The sequence below is a fragment of the Panonychus citri genome, unplaced genomic scaffold (genome assembly GCF_014898815.1).
Source record: "Panonychus citri isolate SS breed McGregor unplaced genomic scaffold, ASM1489881v1 Contig00011, whole genome shotgun sequence".
Classification (NCBI taxonomy): Eukaryota; Metazoa; Arthropoda; class Arachnida; order Trombidiformes; family Tetranychidae; genus Panonychus; species Panonychus citri.
This window is the reverse complement of record NW_026515416.1, coordinates 309,476-329,557: the sequence shown is the minus strand read 5'-3', so window position 1 is coordinate 329,557 and position 20,082 is coordinate 309,476. Positions and strand designations below refer to the sequence as shown.

The 20,082-nt window shown below is 29.1% G+C and overlaps 2 protein-coding genes and 1 long non-coding RNA gene across 3 annotated transcripts; 1 reads left to right on the top strand and 2 right to left on the bottom strand.

Moving 5' to 3' along the window:
* The first annotated feature begins 105 nt into the window (after positions 1-105).
* LOC128390882 (neuroendocrine convertase 2-like) lies at positions 106-17,042 on the top strand. Its single transcript, XM_053350658.1, has 10 exons — positions 106-1,212; positions 4,059-4,163; positions 4,458-4,589; positions 5,522-5,630; positions 5,856-5,893; positions 6,651-6,727; positions 14,493-14,757; positions 14,928-15,140; positions 15,531-16,030; positions 16,126-17,042. The coding sequence occupies exons 1-10, from the start codon at positions 1,039-1,041 to the stop codon at positions 16,403-16,405; spliced, it is 1,893 nt and encodes a 630-aa protein (XP_053206633.1). The 5' UTR covers positions 106-1,038; the 3' UTR covers positions 16,406-17,042.
* Positions 1,406-5,522, bottom strand: LOC128390986 (uncharacterized). The gene is made up of 5 exons (XR_008325726.1): positions 5,384-5,522; positions 5,046-5,282; positions 3,958-4,945; positions 3,414-3,768; positions 1,406-3,293 (listed from the first exon to the last, which is right to left on the bottom strand). It is a non-coding gene; the product is annotated as an uncharacterized LOC128390986 (long non-coding RNA).
* A 261-nt stretch (positions 17,043-17,303) lies between the features above and the next one.
* LOC128390904 (Golgi to ER traffic protein 4 homolog) lies at positions 17,304-19,733 on the bottom strand. The gene is made up of 3 exons (XM_053350688.1): positions 19,103-19,733; positions 18,045-18,669; positions 17,304-17,979 (listed from the first exon to the last, which is right to left on the bottom strand). The coding sequence occupies exons 1-3, from the start codon at positions 19,365-19,367 to the stop codon at positions 17,634-17,636; spliced, it is 1,236 nt and encodes a 411-aa protein (XP_053206663.1). The 5' UTR covers positions 19,368-19,733; the 3' UTR covers positions 17,304-17,633.
* Between the last annotated feature and the right edge of the window lie 349 nt (positions 19,734-20,082).

The following is a 20,082-nucleotide window of genomic DNA, read 5'->3' as shown; positions in this document are numbered from 1 at the left end:
TCTCATCTTCTCTGTCTAAACTAATCTAACCTTCTCTGTCTATTATTTATCCTCCATTATAATTATTATTACTCTTATATTGTATTTACCATTGCAACTGTTATACTAAAACACATCCCTGTTCAATGTTTTGAATCGTAATCAACGTTAATTCCTCCTCGATATATCTATTTTTTTCAGTTCATCGTCATCCTCATCATCCTCATCTTCATGATAAAATCATTTCCACCTTGAAAATTTGGGAGTCTGAGTGTTCAGCTAATCAACAAACCAACACAATTAATTGAAACACAGCAACAACATCAACAACAAACGAGTAACTTACCAAATCCACGATGATGAACAGTTAAGATAATCTTAATTTGATTACAACAATTAACTTTCCTTTTAAATTGTTGATGAATTTTTCTTTTCTAATTATGATCAGTTTTGTGATAATCTAATTGTTAATCAGTTTTTAATTTTTGTTTCTTTTCACTTATTGATTGTTTGTCCATTCATATTGGTTGTTGGTGTTGTTATATTTTAATTCACTGTTATCATTATAATAGTTTAATCAACTACATTAATTAACTACAATTTATATATACATAAATCTAAGTATTAATCAAAGGAATCGATAAGTTAATTGTTAATACCTGTTCAAAAATTGGATTAATCTGTCAATCATTTTTATCGTAATTAATAAATTAAGTGTTAACTAAATTTTCTGTCAGTTGATTAACAAATTTACACCCAAATTATTGATTAATTGTTTTCACGAGTTTTCTTAATTGTCAGCTTACAATTTAAATGTTCTCAAGTTAAATCATCAACAACAATCATCGGAATATATATAGATAAAAAAAAATCAACAATCAACTGAAATTTGGTAAATCAAATGACAACTTAAATCAACAATCAAATCAAGTTAATTATCATCAAATTTGGGTTATAATTAACTAACCCAACATCAACATCTACCTTTACAATCAACATTTGAATAGACACAATTAAATAAAAGCCAATCACTTAACGATTGATCATCTTCATTGTGTCATGTTATCATTAGTTAGTCCAACAATTAACTTAATCACTTTGGTCTGTTTAATTAATTGTGTTGTTTGTAATCAAGTTTTCACCAATTCATTTTATGTAAAACTCAACGGTCCCTATGGGTCAGATGTGGCCCACTCTATAGCTCAGAAACATGGATTTATCAACTTAGGACCGGTAAGTGACCAATGTCCAGTCCCGATAAGATTTACACTCGAGAAAAACAAAACAAATTATCAAAAAATTATCGATTTCCAATCAATTTTAATCTCATTTTATTACTATTAATAGATTGTCATGAATAACAGTTAATCATATTGATTGGTTTTCTTGTCTTACCAGAACAAAAAAATCTTGATTAACAATTAACAATTAATTTTCTTGTTTATTTATCTTTCCTGTTGATTTAAATTATTGTAACAATAATTAAGGACCAATTTGATTGGTTGGAGAAACATTTTAATTCTGATTAGTTACTAATCAATATCACCTTATAATCAATCATCTCAATTGGATAATTAATTGATTATAGTCATTAGATTACCAATATTCTGGTTGTTACTAATTAAATATCAAAAGATCAGCTTGATATTTTTTTTTGTTAATTGTGATTAAACTATTATATCAATCGGTTGATTTTAACACCATTAAGTTAATTTTATATTACAGGTAATCAACTTGCTCTTTAATTATAAAGTTTATCATTACGATGACGTAACATGATTAAAATGATAACATTAATCATATACATTAATGGTTATTATTAATTTAGAGATCAACAATTAATTATTAATCCTAATATATAATCAATAATTAGAATCAGCATTTTGTTTATCATAAACTAAATTTAGTTCAATTCATTTACAAAACTTGATTATTGTCAACAATTAACAGGGAGTTTTTTTTTCATTAATAAAATCAACCAATAGATAATCAAATTACAATAAGAGATAATCAATAATCAGATCAAATCAAATTGTCTCAAGATTTTTCAAAAAAAATTAGATAATTTAATTTGCTTCCAATTTATTGATTTAATTTAGTCTCTTTTTGCTTCCTCTTTGTGTTATGATTAGTTGATTGTTGAACTAAATTGTAACGTATGTTTCATGTTTAGTTAATTGTCTTTCGTAAATTTAATTACTATTTTCATCTTTATCATAACTTTACCATCTCATTGATTGTTAATTTTTCATTAAGATGAAATGTGATTTGTGACCAATTAAGAGCCAACAATTGAATTAAATTGTTTCCCTTTGATTAACAAGTAGGAGAAACACTTTGACAAAATATTATAAGGAAATGTTAATTGTTTGAACTGTAGCCAAATAATAAATGTGAACAAAATCAATCACAATCATGAAAGACAAACAATTGACTAAATTGATTATCAAGATGAATTATTTTCAAAGTATCAACAATCAATGAATTGTTATTTCAAGTTGTTGAAATAACAAAATATCACAAAGGTGATAAAAAAAAACTATATAAACCATTTCAATTGTTCATGATCATTATTATTATCAATTGAAAATCCTTGATTGTTGTTATTAATATATAAGTTATCAACTTATACGGTTACTAAATTGTGTTCCGACTGCTTGTTATTGTTTCATTAGATCATCATGGTCATCAGAACAGCGAGAGAGAGAGAGAGAGAAACTGAGGTGGACAATGAGAGTTTCAAAGTAATGATAACAATAGTTGAGAAATAACTGGATCGATGCCAAAATAATGACCATTGTCTTGAGGTTTCCAAACTGGACAATGAAAAATTGTAGAACAATTTAGATTTTCACAAACTAGATTGGGCGAAATAAAGTTTTTTTTTCCAATTCCAAACCATGATGATGATGATGATGACCATGAAAATCGAGATTATCTTTGTGATCACAATGAAATTTGTTCATTAAAAACTTGATAACTTTAGTGACAGTTTTAAATGTAGTCACATGGAGTAAATTGATTAGTTGAATTCATTGATACCAAATGGATTGTGATTATTTTTGTGATTTCATTCATTTTCATGTTTGTATGATAAAATACAAATGATAAGTAAACTCAATTTGCGTCAAAATTAAGTTAATTGACAGTTGAATGGAACTTAGAATCTTCATCATCATCTAATTTTCATCGTCACGTTTTAACACAATCTGACAATTCCAACTGTTATCATCCATTATCAAATCATGATGAATGCTAATCATGTCCAAAAGGTGTGATAGTTATCATGACGATTCCAATATAATCCAAGAAACCTTGAAAAGGAAAGAGTTATAACCAAATTTATGAATGAAATTTGCGTGATCAGTTGATTATCAATAATTTATTTCTCCCTGAAATACAATTATTTTAACTGAGTTCATGGTGAAATTTACCTGATACATTTCCAGAGTTTCTTTTTTTTTCAATCACAATTTTGTTCTTTTCAATTTCTCAATCTTTTTTCTTTCTCTTTTCATCTGAAACCAGAAAAGGGAAACATTATCATGACCCAATTTCAATTTAACCGTAAATTTTATCCCATAGTCTCCTTGCTTATTGTTATCATGGTTAAACAAAATTGAGAGACTCCATCATTCTGGTTGTGTTGATAAATCAATTGATTTTCACTTGAATGATTATAATCAACTGGTTTCTCCACTTGATGATCAGTTTCTTCGAGGTTAATTGTTTCCATATGGATCATCATTAGACAGGAAAGATATTGACACATGGAAAATTGATTCGAATCTGTTTAACGAGACAAGTTAATTGTAGAAGATAAATTATTGAAAGAATAAGTAAATTTGTATCAAAAATTGATATATAAAAGTGAATTAATAGCTGGGAAAACAAAAGGTTATATAATTTATGATAAAAGTTTTTGGGTTAAATATTCAAGAGAGTATAATAAATATCGATAATGATAATGATTATTACCGTTATTTTGTTTTTCTCATAAATTTTATATGCTATTGAATGAAAATCATAATTTAAATTGTTCTCTTTTGTTTCTCCTCGAATCCTGGACAATTAAACAGCTTCTCAGTTCTCCCCATGAGTTTCATTTTATCCACCGGGCATTACCTCACACCAGAACGAAACGAAGTATATCTCATACCAGGAAGCTTAAAAACGATCCACAGGTAAGACGAATTGACCTAATTCTGGATTCTATTTAAATCATAAGCAAAAAGGAAGGGAGGGATTCGATTAAGTAACTAAATCATCAGGGATAACCTCAATGATGACAGTTTCTTTTTTCGTGTGATTGATACAAAACTTCAATACAGTTGAGAAATAAAAACCAAAACAGGAAAGATGATGAAAACTCATTAGATGATGAGAAAATTATCTTAATCGATATGAGTGAAGCGATTCATCAGTTATAATAAGATGGGAATTAAGTTCATCTTCATTTATCATTTTGTGATTAACAGGTAGAATTAGCAGTTCAACAATCAGGATTTAAACGAGTTAAACGTGGTTATCGCCAACTAATCCTTGGTCCTGAACATTTATCACTTAATCAAGAACCAAGTGATCCCTATTTTCCTTTCCAATGGTATCTGGTAAGTTATCAATCTAATCATTTACAATCACCAACAACAATATCCATTTAAAATCCTCTCCTTGTCGTCCTAAAGTGAATCTTTTTTTATATGTGTCGAAATAACTAATCCATCAATTGATCGTTAATGTTATTTTTGTCACACACACGTTTCAGAAGCCTGTGAACAAAACTGGTGATAATAAAGCCAATACCAAAGGCAATTTTAAGATTAATCATCAAAATCAGTCAGTAAATTACATATAACTCCAAGTCTCACTGGAACATTGTCATCCCTTCATTAAACTTTAATCTCATGAGCCTAGAAGTATAATCGTAATCAACTAAGATCAGATTAAGAAACTTAGATTGAAAAATCTAGATGAGGAAAAAAGGAGAAAATATTTTTTACCGATTAGAAAATCAATATAAAAAGTATTTAAAAAATATTCACAAATTATTAGAAAATAATATTTACCAGACTAATTTTGTTTCTTTCCATTGGAGTAGCTTTTAACACGCCCTAAGGCAAGTGAATTAAATATAGTGACAATTTCAGGAATCATTAGATTATCTCAAACGTGGAAAAGTTTTCAATGAAAACATTTCGTCAGATTTGGTTCTTTGAGTCTCTGTAGAATTTTTTTTCTCTCCTCTTCTTTTCTCACACTATATGATTGTTTCCTTCCATGTGAAATATTACGTTGTTATCTTTCTGGATGGAGTAAAAAAAAGAAGAATATAAAGATTCATGAGAAAATTCATGTAGACACAAACAAAAGAGTTATAAAGACAGAGACAGTGAAAGACACTTACCAAAGTGTAGAAACAGTTATGAGAGAGAAAAGAATAACTGATTCAACTGTTGAGAGATTACAGAGAGAGAAAGGAATCATTTTCTATAATTACACCATATTAACTGGAGATATTATCTTTTTATCTGATTCATATCAGCGGAATGTTGGACAAAATGGAGGTAAACCCAAATTGGACTTAAATGTTGAAGCTGCTTGGGCCCAAGGCTATACAGGGAAAAATGTAACAACCGCCATAATGGATGACGGTAAATTAATATCTTCCATAGATATACTTTTCTCGTCAAAGTTTCTGGAAAAATCCATATCCACTTGAAACCTTTCCTTTCCTTTCCAATTGACCACAGCAACATGAGAGAAAAAAAAACAGAAAATTCTACAGAGAACAAAATTTTACTTCAAATGTAATTTTCTAAAGTAAATTTTTTTTTCTCTTCTTTTTTATCCATCAAACGAAAAACAAACACCAATAGGAGTTGATTACATGCACCCAGATCTCCGAGAAAACTATGTAAGTTTGTAATCTTAAAATTTAATCAAAATCCAAGGCAGTGTAACCAAATTAAGAGAAAAGTGAACAAGATTAACACAAAAATTAGCAAAAACCAGAAACAGTATCAAGAAAAAAAAACCAAATCCATTCATTGAACTTTATTAGGAAACTGTTGATCATTAACTTGAGAAACAATCATCAATCCTCCAACTAAATCAATGGATTATGTAAAAGAAATTAAGTTAAGAGTAACAACAATTAAAACCAAAAAGAAACTCAAATGAAACCAATTAGAAAACAACATTTTGATTAATCAACTGATTCGTCATCCGATTGATCGATAAATAGACACAAAGAAGAGGCTAAACTGCGAGCAGAAACAAAAAGGTAACCAAAGAGTTGGAATGATAAAGAAAAGAAAACAAAATGTCGACTCGTTTTCCAATTAATTGTCTAGTGTAATTAATTTTAATTCTAATTGAATATTTTATTTTCCTCATTAATCTAAGTAAATAACAGAGAAATTAAATTCTCTGGTGACAATGAGAAAAAGAAAACATCTAAAAACGACAATTCTATTGAATGAAATGTTCAATTCACCAATTTAGTTTTCTTATTTTTGTAAATTCTTTTTTTTTTGTGTCAATTGTTCTTTTTTCTCTTTGTGTCTAACAATCTTGATTCTTTTCGTTAACCTGATCGATTAATTGATTAATTCACCTTTAACCATCACTTGTAATCATCTCTTCGTTGATTAAATTACAAATCCAATTAGAATGCGAAAGCCAGTTATGATTTCAGCAGCAATGATCCTTACCCATACCCTCGGTACACTGATGACTGGTTCAACAGGTAAGCTTAATTACTTCAATTAATTTGGCCATTTTGATTTCCACAAATATATAATCCACTTGTCCACCTCTCACCGAAAGTAAAAACTGAAACTAATCCGATATTCTGAAATTTTGTGTGGAAACATAATTGCTTCATATTTATTAATACAAAGATTAAGCAAAAATTTTTACTCTCTCATTGATAAATTTGTTTAGTTTCCTATTGACGTTTACTATTGTCGTCATACAAACAATCATTTATTAGTAAATTGTTTCAACACTTAACCAGTTCATTCATCACCACCATATATCACCAAGTTCAATATATATAAATGAGTAGAGAGGCAAAAAAAAATAAACAACTAGAAACAGAGATAATCCCAAAGGATAAGCTTTTTGTTTTTGTCGGTCCTCAGTTTGTCAATCACACAACAAGATTGTTCCTTACACATGTAACTAATGATTTAATCAATAATTTAAATCATTTTCACTTGGAATTCAAGTTAATCTAATATAATTATAGATCTTATACTTTTTTTCTCACCTTAATCATTTAGAATTGAATTGTAAGTGTAAATAAATTATCACTCATGATGATAAAAAAAAACCCACATGAAAATCAGGCAATGTAACAATAATAATAATCTAATAATAATGTTCACATGATAATTGATTTGCTATTGAATTTTTTAAATTGTTGTTGATGAATTTGGGTGAAAATGATTGTTACATTTATGCAAATGGAAATGATGATCATTGTAATAACAATAAATTGTGATGATTTTTATGTAACTACAATCAACAAAATCCAAAACAATTATCAAGAGATTTCCAATTGTATAGAGTTTATTTTCATTAATTTAATTGCTGTTCAGCCTTCAACCTTTTCTCTTCTTGCACAATCAAATCAAATGGTATTAACAATTTAATGATTCTAAAAATGTTTCTATTAGTACATTGACAAAATCAACAAACTAATTACAGAAAGAGAAAGAAATTAAAAAAGTTCAATGATTACAAATGAATTGGAAATTTTTTGTTCACTTCTCCAACTAAATTGTTGATCATTTTCTCATTCAATCTGATTAATTGTTTCAATCAAAAGTTTCATCATGAAATTCAATCTCTTCCTTTAAGTGATAACCTTGTTAACAGATAGATTTATATATTTTTCTATTGGTTGATTTCTGGAAACCATAATTCAATTAATAAACCAGATAAAATGATGAAATATTATACGATAATCATGATGATTAACCCAGAAAAAAACAACTTGATGATCTATATCATTTTCATTGTTATTCATCATCTATAAGCACGTTTCAAATGAAGATGATGAACTTTTATCATGTTCATGAGAAGCCAAATGATGAATCTAATCAAGTATAAAAAAAGAAAAATATAAAAAATAGTTACTAATGAGAATAAAATTCTGAGTTCCAAATGAACCAATGAATCTTTTTCTCCCCTGAAACAATCATGAAGAATCATTAGAACTTATTTACCAGATTAATTATTATTACCTTTAGAATTTATTTTAAAAAACTTTACCATAATTAAATGGAATTGATTAAATTAACTGATCAATTTCAACCTCTTTTTGTTATCATGATTATTGGTTCGAAAATTCTGGTTTAGATAGAAAAGTTTTCTTTTCTTCTTCTTCCTCCTACTTTTCCTTTTCCTCTTCGTTTATTCTGATCATGATTGAACACTGAGAAATCTTGAACTTCAGTGGATAGATTGTTAAGGAAAAATAAATACAACTTATTCTTGACTACTGGCCAGTGGTCATCTTTTATCATGGTCATCATGTTTTTCACTTTAACTTTCTCTTCGTCTTTTTCTTTAATCATGTTATTTATTTTCCCTTTTCTTCATCCTTATCCCTTTTCTCAGGAGAAACTATGTTTCTAATACCATTTCCATGATAGAAACAGGATAAACTCAGGTAGAAGTTCAATTTTATCTGTTTCAGAACAGAAAGAATCACCTATTCATTTTAAATCGATGAGAATTTCATAATATTCATGATAATACTCATGACCATAAGATGTTCTGGTTTCATATTAAACCTTCATCTCGATATTTTATCATGAGATTATCTTTCTGTCACCTTAGTAGTAATGATCTATTAATATTATCAATTGTTAATCAATTGATTGTAATAATTTATTTCCTTTTCAATTACCTTGATAAACTTTCCATTTCTTTATATTAATAAATGTTTGATTGTGTTAAACATTATTATCCTTGATTAATGAATAGTTAATTGTGTCACCAAATGTTGTCGTAATTGTGAAAGATTGATAACTTTAAAACCTATTATTCCGTCAACAATTAACTAATCACCAATTGGATTGAAACAATTTTCACTTTTAAAATGATTAATAGTATTTGGAAACTTACAATTAAATGGTACAATTATCATTTGATTTAATTACGAATAAGATTAAAATTAATCTCATGTGGAAAGAGATTGATAAATATTCTTACGTTGATTATAATGATTATCAAAGTGAAAGATATTCAAAGATTAAATCGTTAGATTGATTAAGTATCAATCTAATTGTAATTCATGAGAAAACAAAATGGCGACTGGTGTTCAAACTGTTCTCATGAGTTTATCCAGAACCTGATGAACTGAAACTCAGCATCAATTCACTTTCATCATCATCACTTTTCATCTTTCTCTCCTTTTCATCCTTAGTATCAATCATACAATTGATCCATGTGATTACCTAGACGGAATCACCTTTAACCTTTACTAAATCATTAGTTAGTTAATCTTAATCAACTATAGATTATTTAATCACGATTACTTTTTTCACACTAAAACTACAAATCTAATTTTCTCATGATTTTAATTGCAGACAATTAGAACTAATTTTTACCTATTTTTTTTAGGATTAATGACTGATTGTTATCAATCAATTGATGATAATCATTATGTCATAACAATTTATAAATTGTTACCAATTGAATTGACTACCTTTTCTAATGGGTAAAGTTAATGAGTGATTATTATTTCATCTCATGTCAGTATTTATTTCAAGATTTAATTGTTGTTGATTATAATTTATGGTAACGACATTGACATTTAACATTAAGGTTAATTGTAATTAATCCAATTAATATTCATAGACAAGGAAAACCCATTGATTGTTAATTTATTAACCAGACAATTTGATTGTTGTTTTTTTTAGTATCCATACTGTTAATCAAATTACCCATTGAACAGTTTGAAAACTTAATTTTCTGCAATTAATATTTGGTTAAGATGATTTTTATTATAATACACAATTAAACTCTACCCATTAAATTTGATTACAATAATTAATTGTAAGACAAGTACATTAAATAGCCAAGTGACAGTGATTAAAGCTCAACAGTGTTGATAATTAATTTGATTAAGTTTGACCATGATAATTATCCAAGACAAACTAATCATAATTGTCATCAATTTAAATTGACAATATAATTAATCAACAATCACGTAAATCAATTACATTAAACAATTGTCAATACAATGATTAAATAAGGATAACATGAGATGATATAATTAATAGCAAGGTAACTTAATTATTTAAAGATTACTAATTACTACTGTTAATCTGAAAGATGATCTTGATAATCAAGTTTGCACTTGATCTGCACTTCCAATTATGTAATAAATATTTGAATATCTGGTTAACATTGTTACTCAAATTTTAATGATTACGTAAATTGTTACAATACAATAAACAATATTTATTGTATTCTCATGATATATTTGATAATCATTTAACAATCATCAATATCAATATGTAAAAACGGTGTAATATCAACAATCACAATGCCTCGAAACCATTGAAACTATAATAAGTTAAAAAATGATGTAATGAACAAAAACGAGTCAATTATCATGATAGTTAATTAGTGTTATCATGTCGGAAATGAAACATGATTAACTTGGTGATTTATTGTTGATTCAAGTTGAAATTCATTTATATCTTATACACATTCATACCTTATGTATGATTGTTGTTACAATATCATTCATCCTCATCATGATTAACTTGAAATTCACTCATGTGTCAACTTTACGTTAATTATTACCTTGTTGATCAATTGATACATTAACAATTTATATGATAACGTAATGATTAAGATGATTATCAGTAGAAGATGAAAATTGTTTCTATTCTGTTGAAGTGTCAATTAGGATTCAATATGTGACCAGAATTTATTTATTTAATATTAAATGATTAGCGAATTTGTTGACGATGATTATCATTATTTTTAGAAAGATTAAAATGATAATCTAAATTAATTACTGTATGACTAAGCTAAAGGGTGTATAATTTAATTAAATTATCGATGATCAAATATTGACTGTAAAGTTAATTAGTTTCTGTTGAAATGCTCTAATTAATTTAATTGTTATCTTTGTATTAATATTATCACGATAACGTTTGTTTATTATGAGAAAGGCAAAAAAATTTTCTCGAACTCAAAAGTTTGACAATTTTCTAAATCAAATTTAGTTGATTGTTACAATTAGCCAAAAAGTTGGCAACAAAAAGGTGACTCTAGATCAAACTATGGGCTCTGAATCAAGAGATTTTATCCTTTTTTTTCATGAACTTTTGATGAAAAGCTGAAAGGTGAGAAGCTGCGATTCTGATAAGTCCTCTGGTTAACTCTGAAATGCATGTGACTTTTAATTCTTGAGATTCAATGAAATAGTAGATGAAAATTGCTTCTGTGTAATCCGAAATTAAATTGTACCGGGTAACCTAAACTTGCCAGTCTATCGTTTTGATTATAACCTTGATGATTAAATGACCATAATCACCTGGGGTTATAAATGAAATGCTAAGAAAATATCAAATTACTTTATCCATGGGAGTGATTTACTCTTAATCTTGAATGATAATTATGAAAATAACACGATCATCAAATGAAACTTAATTGACCATTAACAAGCTCATTTTGTTCAATTCAATCTTAACCATGCAACTCTGATGTTTGAATGAATTTTGTGTAATCTTAAGGTGAAGAAAACAAAACCTCTCTCTGAATATGTATCATAAGAATCTATAACTTTTAAGCTTTCAAATTATCTGTTTCATAAAATAGTTCAATCTGATTGTTCAGTTCTGATTTTTGTGTAAAACTATTCCGATTATTCTGAGAATAATTTTCACCAAATTATCATCATTTATATGAACTCTAGTTAATTTTTTTCCCTGAATTATTCAAATTTCGTTGATTATCATGATGCTTATAGTTCAAGGTTCCTGTGACCTTTCATACTGTCAATACTTTAGCATTCTGTGTCAAATGAATGTCTTTAATTCAATTTAAACTCAATTGATTATAAACAATTTGCTCAGGTAACAAATGTCATTATCCAACCTGAAACCTGAAGATGAAGCTCTGAAATTCAGTCAAGATATTGCTCAACAATCTCTCCCTGAGATTCTGGTTCCTATTATCAAGACTGAATCTTATATAATTCAAGTTACTTTTATTCATTATTGACATTACCCTGTAATCTTCATGTTACTTTATATCCATTGAAGCTTTTTATTTTCTCATCATCAATATATTCATCTATTATTCATATATAACTGTTTACTTTAACTACTATTGATTAAATTAATTGCTTCTTCCACATGATTAACAAATTATCATTCTACAAATGTCAATGATTGTCCAATAATATTTACATATACACTACTCATGAAAACTATTTTTGAATAAAACTTTTTCATGGTGATGATCACTATTGAACTGACCATTTATATATATATTGATGCTGATAATTATTAGATCAGGTTAACCTTGAACCTTAACCTTTAAGCTATTGATAAACCAGAAGAATCAAGTTACCAGAAAATTTTCCTCATTTTCTATCAAATGATAAGATTCATCCATGGAAAAGATTCCTGATGCCTCATGTAATCATGAATCAGAGAACCATGGAAAAGTAGACATTTGGTTTATTCTCAATCAACAACCTTTACATATTCATCTTCTCAATACTTATCGTGTTCATCCTCATCTTCAAATATTCATCTTATCATATTTTTCATTCCGATTTGTGAGTATTCATGGTATTAGTTTTCATTAGAGTCAAGTAATAATCTTAATACATGTAAATGTAGATACTTGTTGGAGTGAATGTAAATAAGGGTAAAGGTTAATAGTAATACTTGTGATGATGATGAAGATGATGTGTTGTCTTAACAAAATATATTAAGAATATGTTTCAAACTTTCATCAAATTATCATCAACAAATGAATAAGTTTGTATCTTTATTGGAAAATCCAATATCTTGATAACTGTATCATAGTTTTTACCTGAAGTTGACATGAACATTGATGATGCGGATGCTAAGGAAATGATGAGAGGCGGAGGATAAAATTTCAACTTTATATTGAAATTGTGATATTTTCAGTTATCAATTTACCATTTGGTAAAACAATTCTTTCTAGAAATTTAATTGTTATCATGAAATTATAATGAATTATGAAGAAAATGCTGGTGCTTAGAAAAATAATTCCCTTTTCCTATCAAATTTGATATATGAGATAATATTTATTGCTTCTACCTCTATGATTAGTTAATTGTTTGATATAAATTCATTTCGAAAAATATTAATTTAATTAGCTGTTGTTACTCAAGTTATCGTCTATATAGGAATTGAAGATGATTATTATTATGATTAAAGATGGTGGTTGAATACCCACCTTCTACCTATGACTGAATTACATGACTTGAAATTAATTTACTTGTTGGTTATCATAATAATATGTAAGTTTCAATGTTATTTTCATGGTTATCATGAAACAGAAATTCATTTGAGTGACATAACATGAAAGAGACAATCCTATTATCAGAATTACTTAATATTCAAGTTATCATTAGTCTAACTTTTTGTTCATAGCAACAATATTACTCATAATGATGATAATAATAATACATGATAGATACACATACATGCAGTTTATCATGAAAGTTCAAGACGTTGAATTATAATAACAATATACGAAAGTTATGGTTTAAAGATGTTCTTGATTTGACATGACGATTTTTTTTTCTCAGAATTTTCATCCTCATCTTCCTTATTTATGAACTTATCCAAGGTTGTGACTGTTATTATTATTATTATTTTGGAAAAGTTTTTTTTTGAATTATTTTTCCTTTCATTCTTATTCATTGAAAGTTCTGAAAATTCTGATGGTGTCTCAGAATCTTCACTATTCAGATAATATAAATAGTTTAAATCTTTTCAGAATTTGATTCTCAAGTCTTTAATTTATCAATCACCCAACTCTTTATTACAAACATGAGAAATCCTAAATCTAAATATTCAACAATCAACATTCAATATTGAATCAATAAATCAACAATACAGAATCTAAACTTTACTGTTTACTCTCACTTTTTTCTCACCTTTTCAGATTTTGGTCATTACATTTAATCGTTTTCTTGATTATTCAGAATATCATGTAATATATGTATGAATTCACCGAAAAGTTTCATTATTTAAATGATCAATTGAATTGATTTTCTTTCCATACCTTTGATTGATTTTATCATGTGAATCACATTCATGGGTTTGAAGAGAACATAAAAAAAACTGAATAATTGAACATCAATTGTTCAGTATGAATGAATATAAGTAGTAACCATATTGACTCCAAACCCTTTACGATAATTAATAATTTAAATCGTTCAATTTTTCTCATGATAATTTTGTTTTCTCTCATTTTATTTTCTCATCATCTGAAAGCCATGGAACTCGTTGTGCTGGTGAAGTATCAGCGAAACGAGACAATGGAATCTGTGGAGTGGGTGTCGCTTATGATTCTAAAGTTGCTGGTATTCGAATGTTAGATCAACCCTATATGACTGATCTAATCGAAGCAAATTCGATGGGCCATGAACCGAATCTAATTGATATTTACAGTGCAAGTTGGGGTCCAACTGATGATGGTAAAACTGTGGATGGACCTCGAAATGCTACTATGAGAGCGATCGTAAGAGGAGTTAATGAGGTAATTAACATTATCCTCGTGTAATCAATTAATAATCCTAAGAGATTGTTAATCAAGAGCAATTTTGTTACAAACAATTTTATATATGTTTATTAGGTTATTGATTTTCTTTGTTTACATTTGAATAATTATTCATCGTCACCTTGTATCACATTATATGTTTTGTACAGGGACGAAGAGGATTAGGTAATATTTACGTTTGGGCCTCAGGTGATGGTGGTCAAGATGATGATTGTAATTGTGATGGTTATGCTGCTTCTATGTGGACAATATCAATTAATTCAGCAATTAACAATGGCGAGAATGCTCATTACGATGAATCATGTTCATCAACATTAGCATCTACCTTTAGTAATGGAGCTAAAGATCCTCACACTGGAGTGGTAAGCGATAAATTAACAATATAAATAAACAATTAATTGTAATTGTCTTAATGAGATACAATCAAGAGGATTGAATAGTAACTTTATCCAATTTGGCAAGATTTAATTAATCAGTCATGTTTTTCATTTAATACAATTACCATTTTCATGTATGAATTTTTATCGTCCATTTTTTTTAATTGTTTCATTTTATCATTTACAATTAATTTATTAATTTTTCAACTGTTTCATGATGATGATGATGTTTCCTATTTCTATCAAGAACTCAACAGATTCTGATCAGTTGAAGAGAAGATAAAAAGTCATGATAGTATAAGAAGCATTCTGAACCATATGGAAAGAATTGGAATCACAATTTTACTAATTAATTGTAATTATTTTGCTTCACAGGCAACGACTGATCTGTATGGTAAATGTACCAAAACTCATTCAGGAACTTCAGCTGCTGCTCCTGAAGCCGCTGGTGTTTTTGCTTTGGCTCTTGAGGCCAATACCAATCTTACCTGGAGGGATATTCAACATTTAACTGTATTAACCTCCAAAAGGAACTCCCTGTATGATAGTAAGAATCGTTTCCATTGGAATATGAATGGAGTTGGACTTGAATTTAATCATCTCTTCGGATATGGTGTTCTGGATGCCGGTGCCATGGTTGCCTTGGCTTCAATATGGAAAACGGTTCCACCTCGTTACCATTGTGAAGCAGGTTCCATACAGAAAACAATTCCTATTCCAAGTAATGAGAGCATTTATCTTCATATTGACACCAATTCATGTGCTGGCAAAGAATCAGAAGTTAATTACATCGAACACATTCAAGCTGTTATTACACTAAATTCAACCCGCCGTGGAGATGTTACCCTATTCCTCATATCTCCAATGGGCACAAGGTATAAATACGATTAATTAGTTAATTTTTTTGCTCTACTTTTATAATTGAGATACTATTTTTCTTTTCTTTTATCTATTTGTTTTTAATAATCAGATCAATGATTTTGAGTCGACGTCCAAAAGATGACGATTCTCGTGATGGTTTTACAAAATGGCCCTTCATGACGACCCACACTTGGAGTGAAAATCCTCGAGGCCGATGGACTTTGGAAATTAAATTCGACGGTGAAAATCCACAGAAAGGTTTCTTTAAAGAGTGGACATTAATGGTACATGGAGCTAAAGAACCACCTTACAAGGATCTTCCAGTGTTAGATAAAAATTCAAAGCTCGCAATCGTTAAAAAAGCTCACGAATTGGCCTCAGCCCATTAGAGAGGCAAAAAGAACCAAAAGAAAACCATCAGAACATACAATCATCACAATTATCATTTTATCAACATCATCAGAATTACCGACATGATACCACAAAGATAAACCATTAAGCCCATTAGATCAACCTCACCCTCACCCTCACCCTCACCCTCTCTCTCTCTCTCCTTCTCTTTCTCTCTCATTAAAATCCACCACTCGGGAAATGTTGGCGGTGGGAAGGAGGAAAAAAAGACAAATCAAGAAATAATATAAAAATATGAAGACTACCACCCACCAGAAAACCCACCCTGATGAACAGAGGAAAAGATTTAATCTGATTGAGAATTAACTTAATCTTTTCAACGAAAATCCGTTTTTTTTCAATGGACAGAGTAACTTACGATTACGATCAAAAGTAAACCCACAAAATAATCTTCTAACTCCCACTCTTTCCGAACATCTCCCTCATCTTTTTATTTATTTTCTTATCCTCTTCATCACTTCCACATCTTCCTCTTCATCATTATCATCGTCATCATCATCTCTCCAATTATTAATATTCGATAAGATGAGATAAGAGAAGAAGAAAAGAAAAAAAAATTCTGTAAAAGGAAAAGGAAACACAAAAGAGAAAAAAACAATTGCAATCAACTCCTGATTCCAAATCTCGCCTATTCTTTATCATTAAGATTCTTCTTTCATTATTATAATTATGATGATTAATACGATTTCTTGATTATTTCCACGTTAATTATGTTCAACGAGGATAAAAAAAGAAGAAAATGAAAAAAATATATTTCATGATGTTTTCATTGTTGACCATTGATATTTTTCTTTCTCTGATCTCTAGTCTTTTGAATTAAAAACTCGAAAAAGAAAACACTTAATCCTTCAATTAATTGCACTCAAAGTTCGTATATTGACAAGTTGATTACCATGATTGATGTTTTCATTTTTCCATAATTACAAGATATTAAAATGGATAAACCTTTTCCCCAATTCTCTCAAGGGATTTGATACACTTTTCACCGTAAAGATTAGGGATTAACATGAAAAGCAAAGAGAAAGAGTCAAGAACAGTAAACATCTTAAAATCCATAGAGATTTTCTTATTGTTGCTAATCCATCAAGTTGCGAGTTTATTTTGTTGATGGTTGATACTTTTTTTTTATCGATTCTTCATTTTTAACTGGATCAGATTGTAAATTGGATTTAGATTTTCAATATAATTGTTTTTTAATCGAGTCTTTTAGTCAAGGTCTTCACTTGCTTGTGGAACTTGTCTTGGCGCTGTTACTGGTCTATTATTGGGATTATTGGTGTTATTAGAATTGTTTGATTGTAAGTTTTGAGAACCAGCTCTTCCTCCGTCACCAGATGAAGGATCATCTTCATCATTACTATCGTCTTCATTATCTTCCAAGAAAGATTGTAAAAAGTTACCCAGAAATCCTCCGAAACCACGATTACTAGGTGGTGGCCTTAAGCCGAAGTATAATTCACCAATTCGTTGAAGATACTCTCGATATGATGGATCACGACTCAATACTGGTCCATATTTTTCAAGAAGAACGTTGAATGTTGCTGTTTTACCGCTAATATTCAGAAGACAAAAAGAATATAAATTAGATAATATAACAATAATGGAGAATAGACTTACCTCTCAATAGCTATCAGAAGAAACCATAAGAAATTAATCAATGGAAGCAGAAAGGGTGGGTCATTTTTCATTATCTGCGGATGTTTAGCTATATAATATTGTAGCGTTATGTTGGCATAGGCGTGTTGATTTGATTTTGGACAGATATCGTTTAAGTTGAGACTATGGCTGTTATCACTGGAAGACGACAATGGTGTTGATGTGGCGGGTATTGTTGTTGTTGCGGTGGTGCTTGCGGGCGATTTTAATGGTAACTTGATTTCCTCGGTGTTTGCAGAATTACTACTTTTTATACACAATAATTGTAAAATAAATTGAGCTATAAATAGATCGGCTTCTGATTTGTAACCCGAATCGGTGTGATATTCAATCAACATGAGGGCACAATCTTCCCCACATGTGTAACTACAATGAAGAAAATGTCGACGAGAATCAGAGTAATTTCCCTCCTTCCATAGAATGAGAGCAAATTGACGACGAATATGTTGCATTGGGAAGATCTTTCCATTCAACCTTAAAGCTTCTGTGATGAACTTTATTCGTTCCGGTGTTTCAGCTGGAATACGAGATAGTAATTCGCCCAATCGATTGGAAAGCTTATTAACCTCTTGTTCATTTTTCATTGCTAAGAGAAAAAGAAGAAAAAAAGAGATAAATAAAATTACATGAAAAAAAACAATATAAAGGTTAATTTATGTAGACGACAGAATAAGCAGAAACTGTGAAAGTTAAAAATGTTAAGAGCAACATGAGATGATAAAGTTCAGCATGACATTAAATTGAATCAGGAAATTAGTTGATAAAATGACTAAGCACAATTAGACTCAGAAATGTTTGAAATTTTTTTTCCTTAACCAGAGACAATGAAAATCCATGTATGAAATCAGCACCACCAACAGCAACTCAATCGGAGTAACATGATAAAGAAAACAATTTAACACATGATGAACTTTCTGAAAAACTATTGAGAATGTAAAATAATCTTGGACGAAGAAGAGGAGAAAAAGAAAACGTTGAAAACAATTTGGATTACGCTTAATCCAAATCAAGAAAAATACCTTCTTTCATATCCATATCTTTGCTGAGAGTGTCAATGAAAAGAATGGCAAGATCAGCACCAGAATTGAATTGCTGTCGATCAAGTAGCAGGATAGCACCATCGAAAAGAAGATTCTCCAAATCTGTGAACCTTGAACAATTAATATAACGAAAGTGTAGCGTCCGATACAATTGGTGAGCCTCATAAAATTCATTGGATTCAATCAGCTTAGTCAGTTTGGATCGTATCCTTTCCGAACCATGAGTTGCTCTTAGCGAGGCCATCTTTCTTATATAGTACTAGTAATTAGATCAAAGACGAAATAATTCAACCAAAATATCGAAGAAAAAAAACCCAAAGGTATATATAAAGAGAGAAAAGAACAAAAAAACAATAGAATCAAGAGAAAAATCGAGATAGAAAACAAGCCGAAAATCTCAGACACTCTTCCAAAAATCGGAGAGGTGAATCCAAAGAAGATCAATAATGTGGAACAAACAAACACCGAAATTCCCAAACAATTGATCAAAGTAACTTGGAATAGAACAAAAAAAACAGACCACAATTAGTTAATTGACGAAATTAAGTGTAAACAAAATTAGGACAATTAAGGTAAACACCATGAAGAAAAAACCATTTCAGTTACTCAAGCTGATGGAAGGCGTAACCAGCCAGAGTTACGTCACCAAAATGCTTTTTATGCTTTTCCATTTTCGGCTCAACTTGTTTTCCTTTTCAAATTGAAAAAGAAAATCAATCAACAACAATTAACACTTGAGACTTTTAAATTTTGTTGATCGGTCTAACAAAATGATTAACTGACCTTTGAAGTAAAATCTCTGGTTAACTAATGGAAATTTGTACAATTTGAGAGAAAAAGAGAAGAGAATTTTTTTTTCTATTCTTTTCCATTTTGAATTTGACGCTTCTTTTTATTCTATTGACACTGTTACCATGGTGATTGGAATGAACAGTTTTCTCTTCTCTTTCTTTTTCTCT

What these genes read in the sequence shown, in the direction of transcription:
- LOC128390882 (XM_053350658.1), top strand. Translation starts at nt 1,039, where the DNA reads ATGTTATCATTAGTTAGTCCAACAATTAACTTAATCACTTTGGTCTGT. An exon ending in GATTTATCAACTTAGGACCG is followed by an intron (nt 1,213 to 4,058) that starts GTAAGTGACCAA and finishes ACAATTAAACAG; the next exon opens with CTTCTCAGTTCTCCCCATGA. An exon ending in ACTGATGACTGGTTCAACAG is followed by an intron (nt 6,728 to 14,492) that starts GTAAGCTTAATT and finishes ATCATCTGAAAG; the next exon opens with CCATGGAACTCGTTGTGCTG.
- LOC128390904 (XM_053350688.1), bottom strand. Translation starts at nt 19,367, where the DNA reads ATGGCCTCGCTAAGAGCAACTCATGGTTCGGAAAGGATACGATCCAAA. An exon ending in AGATATGGATATGAAAGAAG is followed by an intron (nt 18,670 to 19,102) that starts GTATTTTTCTTG and finishes TTTTTCTCTTAG; the next exon opens with CAATGAAAAATGAACAAGAG. An exon ending in CTTCTGATAGCTATTGAGAG is followed by an intron (nt 17,980 to 18,044) that starts GTAAGTCTATTC and finishes TCTGAATATTAG; the next exon opens with CGGTAAAACAGCAACATTCA.